The 20,416-nt window shown below is 33.3% G+C and overlaps 2 protein-coding genes and 1 long non-coding RNA gene across 5 annotated transcripts in view; 1 reads left to right on the top strand and 2 right to left on the bottom strand.

The window, feature by feature from the left end:
- Positions 1–20,416, bottom strand: part of LOC119602535 — a 482,654-nt gene that overhangs the window by 150,494 nt on the left and 311,744 nt on the right. The gene's annotated exons all lie outside the window — the stretch shown is intronic.
- LOC119602540 lies at positions 11,980–12,730 on the top strand. Its single transcript, XR_005231350.1, has 3 exons — positions 11,980–12,154; positions 12,207–12,511; positions 12,592–12,730. It is a non-coding gene; the product is annotated as an uncharacterized LOC119602540 (long non-coding RNA).
- LOC119602539 lies at positions 13,075–14,587 on the bottom strand. The gene is made up of 2 exons (XM_037954119.1): positions 13,808–14,587; positions 13,075–13,749 (listed from the first exon to the last, which is right to left on the bottom strand). The coding sequence occupies exons 1-2, from the start codon at positions 13,949–13,951 to the stop codon at positions 13,546–13,548; spliced, it is 348 nt and encodes a 115-aa protein (XP_037810047.1). The 5' UTR covers positions 13,952–14,587; the 3' UTR covers positions 13,075–13,545.

Here is a 20,416-nt window from a genome sequence, read left to right as displayed (position 1 = left end):
TCAAAGATCTTCATGTAGAATTTGAAGATTCTAGCTCTAATAGTAGCTCTAATAGTTTCTCAGATATACGAATTTTTCTATTTAATTCATATGGGAACTCACAACCCCCAGATGAAAGTCCGCCCTTTTTTTCTTCAAATGTTCATATGTCTAATAAAGTTCTTCTTGCTAAATTTGAAGAATCTTGTACTATTAGTTTCCCTGATAAGCGAAATTTTATATTTAATTCATATGTGAGGTGCCAAGCTCCCCATTGAAAGTCCGCCCATTATTCTCTGAATGTTCACATGAATGTAAAAGTTCTTCAATTAAAATTTGAAGATTCTAGCTCTAATAGTTTCTCAGATATACGAATTTTTCTATTTAATTTATATGGGGACTCCAAGCCCCCCCCCCCCATGACGAAAGTCCGCTCTTTTCTCCAAAATGTTCAGATGAATATTTAAGTTCTTAATGCAAAATTTGAAGAATTTAGTTCAATTAGTTTCTCAGATAAACTAATTTTTGTATTGTATTAATATGGGAGGTGCTGCTCCCCTCATGCGTAGTCCGCCAATTTTTTTCCAAAGTGTTTACATGGATTTTAAAGTTACTCGTGCAAATTTTTAATATTCTAACTGTAATAGTTTCCAAGATAAACGAATTTTTGTATTTAATTTATATGGGAGGTGCCACGCCCCCTAATGCTATTCCGCCCACTTTTTGTCTTAAATAATTATATTGATACTAAAGTTGCTTCCGACAAAATTTGAAGACTCTAGCTGTTATATTATCTCAGATATACTAATATAATATTTTCTTAATATGGGCGTGGAACGTCACCCACTTGAAATTTCAACATAAAAAGTAGCCTATAGTTCCTTCCAGACATACAGGAAGAAACTGTGAAAATTTCAGGAAAATCGGTCCAGCGGTCTAGCAGTCTATAAAGTCCAAACAAACAAACATACATACATACAAACACACTTTCATTTTTATATATATAGATTAATATGGGAGGTGCTGCACCCCTCATGGGTAGTCCGCCAATTTATTTCCCAAAATGTTTACATGGATGTTAAAGTTACTCGTGCAAATTTTTAATATTCTAACTATAATAGTATCCTAGATATACGAAATTTTGTATTTAATTTATATGGGAGGTGCCACGCCCCCTAATGCTAATCCGCCAACTTTTGTCTTAAATAATTATATTGATACTAAAGTTGCTCCGACAAAATTTGAAGACTCTAGCTGTTATATTATCTCAGATATACTAATATAATATTTTCTTAATATGGGCGTGGCACCTCGCCCACTTGAAATTTCAACATAAAAAGTAGCCTATAGTTCCTTCCAGATATACAGGAAGAAAGTGTGAAAATTTCAGTAAAATCGGTCCAGCCGTTTAGCAGTCTATAAAGTACAAACAAATAAACATACATACATGCAAACACACTTTCATTTTTATATATATATAGATTTAATTTTCACATACTTTTTTCACTTTATTCAGTTTACATAAAAATGTTCGCTGGGTTGAAAATGGTAAGTATTAGTTACTAATTAGTATTAAATTTTATTTTCCAGGAAAATTAAATAAATTAAAGCGAAGAGAGCAGAGTAAAAAATTAAGAGAAAAACAGTGACTAAGAGAACCGATCGAGATCAACGAATTTATTGTAATTCTAATTAGTGCAAATATGTGCAATATTTTTGACAATGAATGTGTGAAAATTTATAATTTGTTTTTTTTTAATGTTTCACTTTTCAGGGCGAATAATATAATAAATTGGTAAGAAAAAATAATCGTTGTGTGGAATAAACTTACACTCTTCCCGCGATTTGGGTCTAAACCACAGCCACCACGATACTCCATAAATGGCCGCACCATCATCCAGGCTGAAAACCAGTTTCAGGTGGTACCAGATTTTAAGTCTCCGGTCGTTTAAAATAAACTTAAGTCTCCGGTAGTTTAAAATAAACTACTACCAGTTGGCCTCTAAATAGGACCTGACTGGTGTCTAGCAGCAACACAAAACATACAGCGAAAGCACACAAGACGCACAAACATTGAAAAGCCGCCCTCACGAGCGACACTTTGTGTCATATTCTCAACACCGGCAGGACAGCACGCATAAAACACTAAACAGAGCACCCTAACGGATACCCAAGATAGCCGAAAAACGCAACGAAGAAAGCAACGACGAAAAACGAAGAAATAACAACGACGACAACGATGAAACAGCGAGGCAACGTGGCTGACGTCCTAAAAACAAACAAAACAAAAACAACAAAAAGTCGGACAGGGAGAGAAAATCCAAAATATTGCAGCAAATAAACGAAGCTGGGGAAGGAAAGCAGCTCACAACATACGACGAAAACAACTATCCAACGGTCATATACCTATGTGCAAACTAGGCCTAGGCCTACCTAGAGATCAGACACTCCCAAAGCAGAGCCTTGATATCCCTAGGTCCTCCAACCACGTCATATTGATCTTAAAAGCAATACCACGACGTATTACTTCCAAGTCAAGGGGTGCTACACCCAACAAGTCCTGAAGAGCATCGGTTGAAACCGTTCGGCAAACAGGCAATCAGCCAAGCAAAGCAACTCTCTGACTCGATAAGACCTTGTTTCTGCCTACAACTGACATAACCGTCTCGTACCATACCGACGAGCCATACGTTGCACAAGCAACAAATAACCCCTCGTATATAATACGAACGGCACGCATGCTGAGACCCCAGTCACTCCTATGGATGCGTCTGATCTGTCCCACAACGACGGAAAGCTTATCTCTGACCCGATGAACCAAAAAGTTCATCCTCTCACTCATAGTAATCCCCAAGTACTTGACCTCAGTCTCATACTTGAGGGTCACATTGCCAGAACGTATGCATGGGGGACGAGCCGATGATAAGCTGCCCTTCAGTAGCATCATCACCGTCTTGTCCATAGCCACCTCCACACCAACACTACTACCCCACGCATTAACGTGACGCATAACCTCCCCATCAATGGTTTCTATAACAGCACGAGACTGTCCTTCCACCATGATGAGGAGATCATCCGCATACGCACACAGCTTACAAGACGCCACTGCAGGAACAGCAGGAACCTTGAAGGTTGACTGACCCGCCTCCAAAACCTCCTGCTTTCCCTTCAGCTTTTCATTCTCGGCCATCAAATTAAAGACCAGCGCCTCGAACTTAGCCGCATTTTTCAAGATCTTCCGACCCAGAATAGGATCCACACCATCCACCAACACAGCCTCCATCATTGCCTGAGTAACCTCTTTGGCACCAACCACCGTCTGGTTCAAAATCCTAACACTAGGTGAAGCCGAAGAAACTCTTTCAGCCCTACTAGCAGCAGCAACGACACCACTCAAATTTGACAGGTTCCCAGCAACACCAGCAGCAGCTCGCTTAGCCATCGGGGACCCGAGCTTAAATCTCTTGCCCGACCCCTTACCGGAGTTGTTGGCAACTTCCTCAGTTTCCGTACTAGACATCTCGCTGTCCGTATGGCGTAGCATTCTCGAAGCAACCGGCGGCTCAAACTCAAAGGCCGTCGTGTCCGACGCATCACCCTTCGGTACCGGCTTTGATGCAGTCGCATCTTCAGCCCACATATCCGACGTATCCGCCTTTCCTTTGCCTTTCTTCTTGCTCGCAGGAGCAGGAGCCATGTTCACCCAAAAACCAAAATACAATTAATCAAGAGCAGAATCAAATATCACGCAATATCAATCGTCAACAAGGGAAAAGGTATATAATAGTAAGACACTAGTAGGTGAAGCCCCCTAATTTAGTGGGTACACCAACCGTCAGATAAGTAGGTAATGCAGTACCCAGACTGCTATATCTTAGCAATTACAAGAACCTTACACTGCCTTATTGACAACTACAGGCCTGAAAGGGAACCTGAAGTGCACTATCTTACCTCCCGAGCTGCCTCGCCGTACTGCCTTACCGACTTCCGGACTGAGTTACAAACCGGATTCCACTGTCTTACCGACTTCCGGTTTAGCCGAGTCACACACCTTACCGTCGGTCTCTGGCCGGAGTTTGACCTTCGAGCCGGAGATTCACCTTGAGACTCCGCTGACAAAAGGAGTCTCAAAACTTTGTTTACTTTTTGTACAAACAAAAAATAAACACACACACGTTGTATATAAAATACACCACACTATGCACTATACCGATATCGGATTTTAATCCGCGCGCATCGACGGAATCACTCAACCGATTTCAAAAATTTCAACAGATTCACAATCTATGGAGTCCCAGCTTATCACACAACTATCGCTCGCTAAAATATTCACTATATTTCACTTCGAAATCAACCGACAAAGATACCGCTTATAGAAACACGTCCGTACAGTACGATTACTACAAAAAAAACTACAATTTTAGTTTTCGGCTTTTTAAATGTTTTTTATTTTTTTATTTAAAATCAGTCCCTGCTCGGGCACCAAAATGTTTTGCAATCATTTTAACAAAATATGTCCGACCGATTTATTAAAAAAAAAACACTAAAGATCCGATGCGAAAAAATATAAAATTGGTATTAACGTTTTGATGTTTAAAAAACAATTGTTTTTATTGTTCAAAAACTAAAGCTATTTTTTTATAATGTACTAGCTATACCCAGTGTGCTTTGCTACCCTAAAAGCAATATAAATACAAAATCTTCTTAATAATTTTGAAGATTCTAATTGTAATGTTTTCCAGAGATACAATTTTTCCGAACGTTAATTAAGATTTTAATGTAATCGATGACAAATTTAAAAAAAAATCTAATATTTTCCCAGATATATCAAATTTTGTATTTAATTCATATAGGGGGTACCAAGACCCCATTGAAAGTCCGCCCGTTATTATCTAATTGTTCTCATGAATGTCAAAGATCTTCATGTAAAATTTGAAGATTCTAGCTCTAATAGTTTCTCAGATATACGAATTTTTCTATTTAATTCATATGGGAACTCACAACCCCCAGATGAAAGTCCGCCCTTTTTTTCTTCAAAATGTTCATATGTCTAATAAAGTTCTTCATGCTAAATTTGAAGAATCTTGTACCATTAGTTTCCCTGATAAACGAAATTTTGTATTTAATTCATATGTGAGGTGCCAAGCTCTCCATTGAAAGTCCGCCCATTATTCTCTGAATGTTCACATGAATGTAAAAGTTCTTCAATTAAAATTTGAAGATTCTAGCTCTAATAGTTTCTCAGATATACGAATTTTTCTATTTAATTTATATGGGCTCTCCAAGCCCCCCCCCCATGACGAAAGTCCGCTCTTTTCTCCAAAATGTTCAGATGAATATTTAAGTTCTAAGTGCAAAATTTGAAGAATTTAGTTCAATTAGTTTCCCAGATAAACTAATTTTTGTATTGTATTAATATGGGAGGTGCTGCTCCCCTCATAGGTAGTCTGCCAATTTATTTCCCAAAATGTTTACATGGATTTTAAATAGTAATAGTTTCCAAGATAAACGAATTTTTGTATTTAATTTATATGGGAGGTGCCACGCCCCCTAATGCTATTCCGCCCACTTTTTGTCTTAAATAATTATATTGATACTAAAGTTATACGCGAAATTTTCGTATATATTACGAAAAAAGTAGTTATGATTTTTTTTCGTAAAGTATAGTGATACAGTGATACAGGTTAGTTATTGGAAAATGTAAGAGACACACAATGAATTTAGGTTAAACTTTAGAAAACCAGGAGTTGGTTGATGGAAAATATAGGGAGTGTTCTAAGGAACGGGGAAGGGTATACAAAGTGATTTATTTTAAAATTTTATAATTCAAATCTTGCATTTTATTAAAGGTTGATTAGAAGTGATTCGTTTAACACTAAAAATCGCTCTCGACCCAAAAGCTCGTTGTTCAAAACTACATTATTTTTAAAACTACATAGTACAAAATTCATTAGTTGTGGAAGGTAAAAGATTCACAATAATTCCAGAGTTGGAAACAAAGTATAATAATTCAAAATATCAAATATTATATATTTAATATTATAATATAAATAAATTATAACAATGAGTAGTTAAATTCAATTCAATATATAATTCAAAAGTAGTATAAAATATGTAATGTTGATTGTAACATTGAACAGCCGCAATAAACACCAATACATTACTTTAATACGGGTATACCGATACCATTTTAATTTAAATAATAAAAAAATAATAGCGTTACCGTTATTCGTTTCAGTTGCCTACCTTTGCATATTCATAACTTTTTTGTTTTTAATATAAAATAAGATTTTAATTTAGTGAAACAAGATGAAGGGCTTGTTTCAAATATATTTGTGTATACTAATCTATATATATAAAAATGATCCACGCCCACATTAAGAAAATATAAAATCTGTATATTTGAAATTCGTATTTAATATAACAGTTAGAGTCCTCAAATTTTGTCGGAGCCACTTTAGTGTCAATATGATCATTTAGGACAAAAAGTAGGCGGACTAGCGTGGCGTGGTGGCGTGGTACCTCCCATATAAATTAAATACAAAAATTCGTTTATCTGGGAAACTAATAGAACTAAATTCTTAAAATTTAGCACGAAGAACTTTACCATCCATGTAAACATTTTGGGTAATAAATTGGCGGACTACCCATGAGGGGAGCGGCACCTCCCATATTAACCCATTAATGCCCACAGTTACATATACGTAACGCAAATTAATTCGAATTCGGACTCGAAATGCACAGAAATGGAAAATGCAAAGTTACTTTTTTCTGATGGATAGGTTAACTTAACATGTTCTTAACGATTATAAATCGAATTTGAGTAATTTTTGCCTATAGAATTGTATTTTTGGGTTATTTTGTAAAGTGCCTACTTCGTAAACCTGCAAAAAGTCATATTTTTCGAGGAATGAATTCCTAGAATGTTAATAACTTCTATGTAGTTAGTTTTTAAAAAAGTTTCTGACGTAAACTTATAAAGAAGTAATTAATGTTTATTACCTAATTGTTTATAAACATGTACCATGTCCTTGCGGACACTTATAAAGGGGATAATAAAGGTGTTACGTATATGTAACAGTGGGCAGTTCTCAGTACTTTTTGTCCCACTCTACATACGATATAAATAATTAACAACTTGCTTACTTTTTTATGAAATCTGCCTCAAAAATTGATTTTTATCAGAGGAATGGGGTTTTAACGTACTAAAAAAAACAATATATTTTCTTGAAATATTGATATTTGATGACAAGCAATATATTTTTAATGTCCTTTCGTGGATACTTTAAATTTTTTACGAATTTCTGTAAAGGATATGCCATTTGACCGCATTAGAACTTGTTCAAGGCACAGTTGGGGAATCTTAAGTATATATTTTTACTAGAAAATCGGAATATAATTACAATTATCCTTCAAAAATTAAACATGGGTTGAAAATTATGACCATTTTCTTGGGTTATTAGGGAAAGTGCAATGATACTAGTGCCAAGGACCTTTGGTAAATGTATGCGAAATGTGTAACGTTAGTAAATATATCTGTATGAATTAAATACAAATTTTTCATAGATAGATAGAAATTGGCGATCTTGCAATAATTTGCTTGGCATCTCTCATATGTAACATATTGTTAATCTGGAAAACTATTGTAGTTAGAATTTTCAAAATCGTTAAGTGGGTTTTTTGTTTAATCAGTTTAAAGGCTAAACTGATTTTCTTGAAATTTTCACAATATCTTTCTGTATGTCTGGAAGGAGTTATAACTGCTTTTTATGTTGAAATTTCAAATGAGCGAGGTCCCACGTATAGAGTCCCCAAATTTTGTACAACTAACTTTTGTTTAAATACAAATATTTTGGACAAAAATAGGGAGTTCAGCAAAAGCGGGCGTGGCAACTCCCATATGAAGTAAACACTAAAATCTAATTATTAAAATATGTATATCTAGAAAACTATAACAGCTAGAGTCCCCAATTTTGGTGCCTCTCACGTGAAGTAATTACAAAAAATTGTATATTCTTATCTATATATATAAAAATGAATGTGTGTTTGTTTGTATGTTTGAACGTTAGAGTCCTCAAATTTTGTCGGAGGAACTTTAGTGTCAATATAATTATTTAGGACAAAAAGTAGGCGGACTATCATTAGGGGGCGTGGCACCTCCCATATAAATTAAATACAAAAATACGTTTATCTTGGAAACTATTACAGTTAGAATCTTCAAATTTTGCACGAAAATCTTTAACTTCCATCTAAACATTTTTGGTAATAAATTGGCGGACTACCCATGAGGGGAGCGGCACCTCCTATATTAATTAAAGACAAAAATTCGTTTATCTGGAAAACTAATGGAACTAAATTCTTCAAATTATGCACGAAGAACTTAAATATTCATCTGAAGAAAAAAAAGCGGACTTTCATCTGGGGGGTCTTGAAGCCCCCACATGAATCAAATAGAAAAAATCGTATGTCTGAGAAACTATTAGAGCTAGAATCTTCAAATTTTACATGGAGAACTTTGAAATTCATGTGAACATTTAGAGCATAACGGGCGGACTTTCAATGGGTGGCTTGGCACAACATATATGAATTAAATACAAAATTTCGTGCATCTTGGAAACTCTTATATTATTCAAATTTTTTATAGATAGATAGAAATTGGCGATAGATAGAAACTGGCGAACTTGCAATAATTTGCTTGACATCTTTCATATGTAACATATAATAAATCTGGTATTTATTTATACATATTCCTTTTAGGGTAGCAAAGCACACTGGGTATAACTAGTGTCTCTATATAATTTACTTTTATGTATGACTTTCACATTTTGGTTTTCCACAAATAAAGTAGTTGTTTTTTATAAAAAAAAAAATAAAGTTTTGTGGACAAAACACACAAATCCTAAATTTTACAATCTCGCAAATGCATTTTATAAAAATCCTGAAATTAAAAACCTATAGTTATAGCGATACATATTTATAACAAGAGACAAATTGTTGTTTTTCTAAATTTTGTATTTGTTACTTAACTAACTTAACAAGGTGAAGTTAATGCCCCAGCTGATTATTTCATTCTTTCGAACTATAACTGCTAAATGCTTGTTTGACAATTTGATAGCCACAATATATTTTGGAAATGTTGCTCTTGACTTGTATTCAGTGCGCCCTGGTGACCACCTCTAATAAAAATGTATTAATGCAACTATGTACCTAGTAAAAAATTTTTAGACTTTAGGAAGCTAAAAAGGGAAGTAACTGCATCTGTATTCGCTTACTATTAAGCCTTACTGAGAAGCAGGAAATAAGGGAATACCAATGATAGGAGTAATTTTATAATGTAAGCTGAAAAAAATTAAAAGCTTACTACTATCCCTTACAGAGAAGCAGATTGTAAGTGAAGTATTTAAATAATATTTAAGCTTACTAGTGGGAATGCTTCCAAGTGGGAATTCGCTATATAAAAATCATGCCTTATCGAAGCAGGTTTGTAAGGGAGAAATTAGCTTCGTTCCCTTACAAACCTGCTTGCATGTAAGCTCCAATTTTTACTGGGTACATACAAACTATATTAATAATTTTCTGCTGTTAGATTTTGATTCACTAAGTTATAAATTAAATGTTATACATACATATTCAACGTCAACAAAAAGCAATAAAAACAACAATATCATATTAATAGTTTGAATAAAAGGAATATTTTTTATTTATTACTTTTTATCGTAAAATACTTACGTTTTAAAATGTTGTATCAAAGTCTAGGATATGGCATGTCTTTGTTGTATTTATGATTCGTAATGTATAAAATTTATAATACAATATGATTTAATTAAATATTTATAAACATTCAATTTTAGTGTATATGTAGTACATATTATGTACATTTGAGTGACCGCAAAAAGTCGATGTATTGTTTGTCTTAACCCCACAAAATGATTCCCCTTTCCAGATATTGAGATGGCCGAAATTTGAGCTCGATTAAAAGACGTTAACACGTGCCGCTTAAAATTTGAAAAAAATCCAAATTTTTAGCCAAAAAACATATGACGCTTTAACTCCAGATCGGTAAATAACAGAAACACGCTTAGTACATCAAAACAAAGCTTATATTGTACTTCAAAATATATATTATATACATAATTCATGTTATTCAAATCAAGTCAAACAAACTTACAACAGATTTCGTCTTCGAAAACGTGACCTGGTCGCGTTAGGAGCATACTGCGTTAATTTTGATATTATGTGATAAATGTTGCTAATAGGTAAATATTTTTCATATTATTGTTAAAGAATCATAATGTACATAGATTTAGTATTTCAAAAAGATGTAAAGCACAAAAATTGGTTGAAAAATGTAAAAGTTATTAAATATTCCCCAGGCCATTGACACGTAATCAGAGCACTTGATTAGGAAATGTGGAAAAAAATTTAACCTATTTTGGAAAATATTTTAATAAAACTATTTTATTACATAAAATTTATAAAATTTAATTATTTTTTTACACGGCAGTTTCAAAACTCCATTTTTAGACTTTTTAATCTTTGTTAAGCAAATTTTAAAATTTTTTAATTATCACCGGGGGATTTATGGTCATTATATTAGGGAATATAACAGTGGAAAAATTAGGTCTATACCTCTTATAGTTAAGCTGTACCTTCGATTTTGTAATATTTTAGAAAATATGTCCTAATTCTTTACTGTTTTACATTTTAAACAAAATATTTACGGAATATTATATATTAGATAATATTAAATATGTCCCTGCAATTAGATATACATCGGGAAATCCTAAGTCGTGAACTTTGGAGGCCAAATGTCACATTTTGCAATATTTGGAAATTCTCATTGAAACATATCGAAATATTATTTATTTATTTATTGGTCGTATTTACTAAAATTACAAAAATTTATATTATATGGTCCGATAATTAAAATAACAACAAAAACATAAAAATAACCCTTTAAAGCACTTGGGTTCAATATAACCCCAAAGTTCAATAAATCAATTTAAATAATGCTCTATATAACTTTCGATATAAAGCAACAATTTGTTATTAAAGAGACATTTTATAGAAAATTATTTAAAATAAAGTTTATTGTGGTTTTTTATTGCATAAACATATAGTTAATTTGAGTATAAACATTTACAAATTGAAGTTTTCATTTATTAATTGATAACTGTGATAAATTAGAATTTACATAAAATCCAGTATTTTGCATTGGCCGAAAAGTAAACAAATAAAAATAAAAGAACAAAACACCACCAAAACAAAAATAAACAATACAAACAGAATTGTTACTGCTGATTATTATAAAATTGTAACATTGCAATCTTTTATATTGCCTTTTCCATTGGTGTTAATAATTACTAAGTACATTTATAAGACCTGGGGGCTAATTACGGAAGTCGTGATCGAAATAATTCAGCATCGAAATTAATTTCGATAGTTCGAATTTTTCTGATGATGTAACTCGATAAGAAACGAATCGATTTGTTGTTTAAGTGTTAGAAAGGAAAAATCTGAAACAGTTATTCAACACTGGAAATATGTAAAAGATTAAAGAACAAAAGTAAACAAAAAACATATGTTTACTCTGCAAAAAATTCTAAGCGCAAATCTTATATGAATTCAAATATAAGTTAATAAAAGAATTTTTTGTGTTTTATATATTTATATTACAAGAAAAATGGACCCAAATCTTTTTTTTTATTCTTCATCGTCCGAATCGGAAGATGAGTGTAACGTAAGTTTAATAAGGAAAGAAATTCGAAACACCAGTGACCCATTAAGTTTGCCAAACGGTGAGTAAGTTTTAATCTATTTGTTTATAAAATAAATAGTAATTATTTTTTTTACAGGTTTAAAAAACGCTTTAGGGTTACGAAGGAAGCTTTTAACTACATTCTTGACGAGCTAGAATTTGTGGCACACTTGTCGACAGCAGTACCTCCAAAAATACAATTGGCCTCAACTTTATTCCTTTTGGCTTCAGGAGGGTTTCAAAACACCGTCGGAAATGATTTTCTGATTGGTGTAGGCCAAAGCACACTTTCCAAAATAATCAAAAGAGTGGTGAATGAAATGGAAAGCAAGCTATGTAGTAAATTTATTGAGTTTAATCTCGATAACTGCGACGATTCAAAGCAATTCTTTTTGCAAAAATACAAAATTCCTGGAGGTATGTGTTAAAGTCTTTATTGTATGACAATTTAATAATTAGTTTCTTATAGTAATCGGCTGTATAGACGGAACTCATTTTGGTTTGCAAAAGCCACCAAATGAGCATATGTTTTTTAATAGAAAGGGGTTCCATAGCCTTAATTCCATGATTGTGAGTAAATATTTTTACTAATAAATGTTCATTGTTTTTAAAAATATTTTTTTTTGTAGATATGTGATCACAAATACAGAATTTTAGCAATAAATTCTAAGTATGGAGGTGTTGCCCATGATTCTTTTGTATGGAAACAGTCTGAGGAAAGAATTCTTTTAGAACAAAAATATAGCTCCAATTTACGAAATTTTTGGCTTTTAGGTGAGAATTGTTTTCTATCACAATGTTTGTCACATATATATACATATAATAGCGCTTTTATTCACATTTAATTCTTGAAGGTGATTCTGGCTACCCGCTTGAGCCGTGGTTGCTAACCCCATACCGAAGTCCTCAAGAAGGATCAATGGAGTCTCGTTTTAACGATATACATTCTAAAGCCAGATGCGTAGTAGAAAGGACCATCGGCATATTAAAAGCGAGATGGAAAATTTTATGCCATGACAAAAGAAGTAGGTATAGTCCTCAAAAAGTGGCAAAATTTTCAAATGTTTGTGCTGCACTGCATAATATATGCATTCACTTCAAAGTGCCTAATTACGAGGATGTCCAGCAAACTCCTGTTGAAAGTACAATGCTAGATATGGATAATGGAAACGAGACTCAAATAACTAAAATAGGAAAAAAAATCAGAGATAATATCAAAAATTCGTTGTGTTCCAATTAGAATAAAGATACATAAAGGTTTTTAAAAGTATATATTTTTATTAATAAAATAAAAAAAAAACGTTTGTTAAAATAAAAATGTGTATTTCATTGTGAGATTAAAAACTTGGTAGTGGTCCAAAAAAAAGTTTGATAAAATAAAAATATGTAATTCATTTTAGATTAAAAACTTGGTAGTGGTCCAATTTTTTATTGTAAGCTTGGCCGTTAGTATTGTTGATTAATATTTTCTAATTCCTTTATCCGTATTTGAAGCTCATTTTTTTTATTTCCATGTTGATGTCGTGTAATTGCGCATTCATTTTTAATTTTCTTTCTTTAATTTCTATTATTTTATCTAATCTTTTAAGAACTTCAGCATGGTATTTATCATTGGGACTAATATTATTTTTTAATAAACTCGTCTTCGTTTCTCTTGGCTCTTTTCTTGTAATGGGCAAGTGCAGTGATCTATCTTTTTTAGGCGTCTCTTCATTCTCCTCATTATCTACGATGTCCATTACTTCCGAAATGTATTCGTCGGCTTCATTTCCTTGGGATGTACTCGTACCTTCAGAAGAATTACATTGTTATACTTCTTGATTTTTTTTCCCGAATGAACGGATCTCTTGCAAGCCTACTACAGATACTTCAATTCCTGCTGCTTCCAAAATTTGCTCCTCAGCTACGCTAAGGTGTTTCTCCTCAAAAGGGCCTCCACCAGTTTTTTTTTTTTTGGAGGATTTGTTAAAAGAAACCTTTTTTTTAACCAACTGCTTTTGATCTGCATACACCTATTGAATAAATAATATTAAATGAATGAATATAACAATATTAAATGTTGTTATAAACCTTTCGCCACGTTTTAGCATCCTTCAATGGTGGACCAGAAGCATTTAGCATTAGGGCTAAGTTTTCCCATAGTCTATTGGCTGTTGCTTTTCCTTGTGATGTATTTGGTAGAACTCCTTTGGCCAAATCAGTGTGCTCTGACATAAACTCAGCAAGAATTTGCTTTTGTCTGAAGTTAATTTTTGTTGTATTCGACCTAATAATTAATAAAAATTAGTATTTTTTCAAAAGAAATAAAATAAAATTGTCTTACATTTTCTTTTCTTCCAACGAATTCTTTGAAAAATATAATTTCGATTGGTAATTTGCTAACGACTGAAAACTCACACGGTTGCATTCGAACACAAGGTTGTTATCGAGTAACATCATTAGAAATTTCGATACACTTTACTCGATAGCGAATGACAGAATCTCAAAAGTATAAAATCTCGCAAGTACGAATAAATTTCGATCGTGTTCGACTGCGGTAATTAGCCCCCTGTATTATTTGTTCCTGCCTCTTTGATTTGGTTGTCTTCTGCTGTACAAACATACAGTGTCTCACATATACACTGTACACTGTAACTTTTTTTCTCATCTTTTACTATAATGGCGCCTCAACATGTAACTAAGTCACAATAGTCAGTAGGTTGTGCTTGTTGTGGTTTATTTTACCACACTGACACTACACAGAACTATAAAATTTATTTGTGAGACTTGTCCGAGTTTGAGTCACACTAGTAATATTCAAGATGAATTGAAACAAGTAAGAGTGTTATATTCGGCTGTGCCGAATCTCATATACCCACCATCAAACCATATGCCGTAAAAGGAATGCTCCCCTATAAACATCAGCGTGATATTTGGAATATGGCTTAAGTCAATTATGGCCCGAGCTCTTTTGAACTAACAAAATATTAATTAAAAAAAAAAAAACAAATATTTTATTTCAATTCTTAAACCGTATGCGTCAATTATGAACCGATACTCATACAATTTTGTACATAGATTATATATAGAACTTGTTTATGCAAAATTTCAGCGCTATACTCGTATTTTAAATAAGGAACACTCGTAGTTATTAACCAAAACTCTTTCCTGAAGGGAACCTTTTGTGTATTACCAACACATTCCGCATGAAATTCGGAGCGAATTTCATAACCGTATTTCATAACTCATATTTTTAAGACAGTAATGATCGTTTAAGTAATTTTCTGAACGGGACCTTATATGGGCGGTAGGGTAAATTATGGACCGATCCTCTCTAAATTTGGTGGAGAGAGTTTGGCACGCATTTTTAAGCGAGTAATGAGCATTGTAGTTATTTGCAGAGGGGGACCTTATATGGGGGAAGGGTCATTTATGGGCCGATCCAAAAAAAATTGGTACAGAGGTTTTGGCTCGTAAGAAACTTACGTGTGTAGCATTTCATCGCGTTACTCGTATTTTTAAGACAGTAATGAGCTTTTAAGCTATTTCCTAAAGTGGACCCAATAGTAGGAGTAGGGCCAATTATGGACCTATCCACATAAAAGTTATTAAAAAGATTTTGGCTCGCGAGGAACTTAATTGTGTAAAATTGTATTGCTATATTCATATTTTTTAGCCAGTAATGAGCGTTAAAGTAATTTTCAGAAGGGGACCTTATATGGGGGATAGTGTCATTTATGGGCCGATCTTAAAAAAATTTGGTACTAAAATTTTGGCTCACATGAAACTTATTTATGTCGAATTTCATCGATATACTCGCATTTTTGGACCAGTAATGAGTGTTAAAGTAATTTTCTAAAGGGGACCTTATATGGGGGGTAGGGTCAATTATGGACCGATCCTCCAAAAATTTGGTAGAAAAATTTTGGCCCACATGAAACTTATTTATGTCGAATTTCATCGCTATACTTGCATTTTAGGGCCAGTAAAAAAAATGGGCCGATCTTAAAAAAAAATTGGTAGAGAGATTTTGGTTCGTAAGAAACATACTTATATCGAATTTCATCACTATACTTGCATTTTGGGACCAGTAATGAGTGTTAAAGTAATTTTCAGAAGGGGACCTTATATGGGGCGTAGGGTCATTTATAAGCCGATCCTCAAAAAATTTGGTAGAAAGATTTTGGCTCACATTAAACTTATTTATGTCGAATTTCATCGCTATACTCCTACTTATAAAACAGTTATGCCCGTTAAAGCTGTTTTTTGGAGGTCCACTTGTATGGGGGCTATCCGAAAAAGCCCCCATAACAATATAGAATATTTATGCAAAATTTCAACTGTCTAGCTCCTCTCGTGTGGTCCCTTTCGTGATTTCAACAGACAGACGGACGGACATGGCTAGATCGCCTTAGAATTTAATAAGGACCCGGAATATATATACTTTTATGGGTCTATGACCAATATTTCGATGTGTTACAAACGGAATGACAAAATCAATATACCCACCATCTTTTTTGATGGTGGGTATAAAAAGGCTTCTCCACATTATCTACATCCTTGAAGAAAGAATTTGATTTAGAACTGGATGAATATAAACGTGTCCTTCAAGAAAAACTAGATGCTGCAGTTAATGTCCTTAAAATGCAAATGGATGAGCTGATCAAGCAATGTCTTGATAACAAGTCGACAATTAAAGAAATGGAATCTGACATTAAAAATTGTTTTAATATGATCAAACAAGTTGATGATGCGATCGAGGCAAAAATACACAAATTGGAACTACAATCTAATATAGACCAAAGGCGCCTGAATAGATCTAACATTATAATTAGAGGTTTGCCAAAAAATATTGTGAATTTGAGGTCCTTATGAGGTGTTATCCAGTTGTGATATACAGCACTGTATGTATTTTGGTGGAGATCCGGGACCAAATGATGATTAATTATCATAAAAATCGTTTTATTCTACTTAAAGATGTTATTGGATGCAGTATTGAATCGAGGGTGTATTTAAATGACCATTTAACTTTAGCTGCAAAAAATATTGTTACTGTGTGCAGAGATCTCAAACTAAAGGGAAAACTAAAAAATATATTAATTTAAATTATGATGTTCCTAAGGTTCGAATTAAGATGAATTGTATTACCGTACAAGCAGTTTATCAGTTTACTTGATGAATCACCTGGTTATGGTTCCTTCTATCAATCGGTAATTGCTGATGTTTCCGCCAGTTGTTGAAAATATTTTATTATTATCTTTTTTAAAATTTTTAATTAAATCCACATATTATTTTATTTTAAATATTTAATTGCCAAGTTGAAATATTGAGTAATTATTAATGGAGGATGAATATGTTAATTTTTTCATATTCAAGTAGTTTTTTTTGGCGTTTTAATACAACTTATGCACGAATTGTGTGGATGTTTGAAATGTAGATTTTTTATACCCACCATCAAAAAAGATGGGGGTATATTGATTTTGTCATTCCGTTAGTAACACATCGAAATATTGGTCATAGACCCATAAAAGTATATATATTCCGGGTCCTTATTAAATTCTAAGATGATCTAGCTATGTCCGTCCGTCTGTCCGTCTGTCTGTTGAAATCACGATAGGGACCACACGAGAGGAGCTAGACAGTTGAAATTTCTCTATTGTTAAGGTTTGTTTGGTATTGAAAATGGGCAATATCGGTCCAATTTTTCGGATAGCCCCCATACAAGTGGACCTCCAAAAAACAGCTTTAACGGGCATAACTGTTTTATAAGTAAGAGTATAGCGATGAAATTCGACATAAATAAGTTTAATGTGAGCCAAAATCTTTCTATCAAATTTTTTGAGGATCGGCCCATAAATGACCCTACGCCCCATATAAGGTCCCCTTCTGAAAATTACTTTAACACTCATTACTGGTCCCAAAATGCAAGTATAGCGATGAAATTCGGTATAAGTATGTTTCTTACGAACCAAAATCTCTCTACCAATTTATTTTAGGATCCGCCCATAAATGTTCCTACCCCCTATATAAGGTCCCCTTTAGAAAATGACTTTAACACTCATTACTAGCCTAAAAATTCGAGTTTTGCGATGAAATTCAGTATAACTTATGAACCAAAACCTTTTAATCAATTTTTTTTAGGATCGGCTCATAAATGACCCTACCCACCATATAAGGTCCCCTCCTGAAAATGACTTTAACACTTATTACTGGCCCTAAAATGCAAGTATAGCGATGAAATTCGACATAAATAAGTTTCATGTGAGCCAAAATTTTTCTACCAAACTTTTTAAGGATCGGTCCATAATTGACCCTACCCCCCATATAAGGTCCCCTTCTGAAAATTACTTTAACGCTCATTACTGGCTAAAAAATATGAATATAGCAAAACAATTTTACACAATTAAGTTCCTCGCGAGCCAAAATCTTTTTAATAACTTTTATGTGGATAGGTCCATAATTGGCCCTACTCCCCCTATTGGGTCCACTTCAGGAAATAACTTAAACGCTCATTACTGTCTTAAAAATACGAGTAAAGCGATGAAATGCTACACACGTAAGTTTCTTACGAGCCAAAACCTCTGTACCAATTTTTTTGGATCGGCCCATAAATGACCCTTCCCCCATATAAGGTCCCCCTCTGCAAATAACTACAATGCTCATTACTCGCTTAAAAATATGAATGTGACGAAAATTGACGCACATAAGTTTAATGCGTGCCAAACTCTCTCCACCAAATTTAGGGAGGATCGGTCCATAATTTACCCTACCGCCCATATAAGGTCCCGTTCAGAAAATTACTTAAACGATCATTACTGTCTTAAAAATATGAGTTATGAAATACGGTTATGAAATTCGCTCCGAATTTCATGCGGAATGTGTTGGTAATACACAAAAGGTTCCCTTCAGGAAAGAGTTTTGGTTAATAACTACGAGTGTTCCTTATTTAAAATACGAGTATAGCGCTGAAATTTTGCATAAACAAGTTCTATACATAATCTATGTACAAAATTGTATGAGTATCGGTTCATAATTGACGCTCACGGTTTAAGAATTGAAATAAAATATTTGTTTTTTTTTTTTAATTAATATTTTGTTAGTTCAAAAGAGCTCGGGCCATAATTGACTTAAGCCATATTCCAAATATCACGCTGATGTTTATAGGGGAGCATTCCTTTTACGGCATATGGTTTGATGGTGTGTATATGAGATTCGGCACAGCCGAATATAACACTCTTAATTGTTAAATTTAAATTTATTTTTTTCACTTATTAGCTATATAAAGCCTTTTTTACAACCTCCACCACCATCAGTGGTGATAGAGGGTATATATAAGTTTGTCATTCCGTGTGTAACACCAAGAAATATTCATCTGAGACCCAACATAGTATACATACATATTACGGATCCTTATTAAATTCTGATTAGATTTAACTGTGTCCGTCCGTCTGTCTGCCTCAAACACTCTCACGTTAAAACTAAGCAAAATAAATCAACCAAATTTACTGAAAATATTCACTATTGTCCTAAGCAGTTTGGTTTTGAAAATCAGCCAAATCGGTTAACAACGTAAAAAGTTATGAGTAAAAATTTCAGACTACCTCGCAAAAAAATAATTTTTTTTTCCCTAAATCTTGAGTAGTTTTCTCAGAAACTACTAAAGATATGGAATGAATTTTGTCTCACGTTATTTTCTTTACCCAGGGATCAAAAATGTTCAAACTCAAAACAATCGATTTAAAATTTCTCATAGCCCCCATACAAAGGTACATATTCTCGGAAATAGATTTATCGTTAATAACTTCAGCAAAAATATCGGTATTACCACGAAATTTTGCACATATTACCAACGTAGATCTGTATAGGTCGATTATTGGTCACAGCTCCCATATATGGTCCACTATCGAAAAATACAAATAACTAATTAAGAAATAAAGATATTGGAATAATATTAAACATAAATATGTTTTGTGTATACATATATCACTTTGCAAAATATTTTTCGGATTGGTCCATAATTGGGCATAGCTCCCATATAAGGCCCATTTCCGATAACCACGTAATCGCACATATTACATAACTGGATGAAATTATCAGTATAAAATGCATCATGAATGTGTTTAAAGTAGATAAAAAACACCCTGCGAATTTTTTTCCGGCTCGGCCCATTATTGGTCACAGCTCCCATGTAAGGTCAACTTAGGCTTTACCAGACGTACTGTTTTCAGCAGTACGCGTACTTCTTTTTAGTAATTGTTCTTTTAACTGCATAACCCCTATTAGTATTTGTACTTCTTTTTGTACTTCTTTTTTGAATTTTGCCATAATTTTATAGATGTAATCATGACCATATACAAATATTCTATAGAATCGCTATTTAAGGACTTCAGAGATACATAGTTTGAAAGTGGATTTACTTAGCTCAGAAAGGCAAATTCGACTATAAGAGGTTTCGATGCATTTTTCATGCACAAAATAGTGCGTTTATTCAAAATGTTATTAAATTGTGATAAAGATATCACTGTAATGAAAGTTTTTAAGATATCACTATAATGAAAGTTTTTAATGAATTTTCGGCATAAAAAAAGACTGCAAATGTGAAGGACATGTTTGAATGTTAAAATTGTCCATAATGCTCCGTCGCACGTTGGGTTGAAATGGGTCGAAAGTGACGCTTAATTGAATTTTTAAAATTAAGTT

This window comes from Lucilia sericata, unplaced genomic scaffold (genome assembly GCF_015586225.1).
Source record: "Lucilia sericata isolate MDLA Ls3-8-SP2 unplaced genomic scaffold, ASM1558622v1 Contig000239F_arrow, whole genome shotgun sequence".
NCBI classification, from domain to species: domain Eukaryota; kingdom Metazoa; phylum Arthropoda; class Insecta; order Diptera; family Calliphoridae; genus Lucilia; species Lucilia sericata.
The sequence above is the reverse complement of the archived record's forward strand: the minus strand, read 5'-3'. Positions and strand labels throughout refer to the sequence as shown.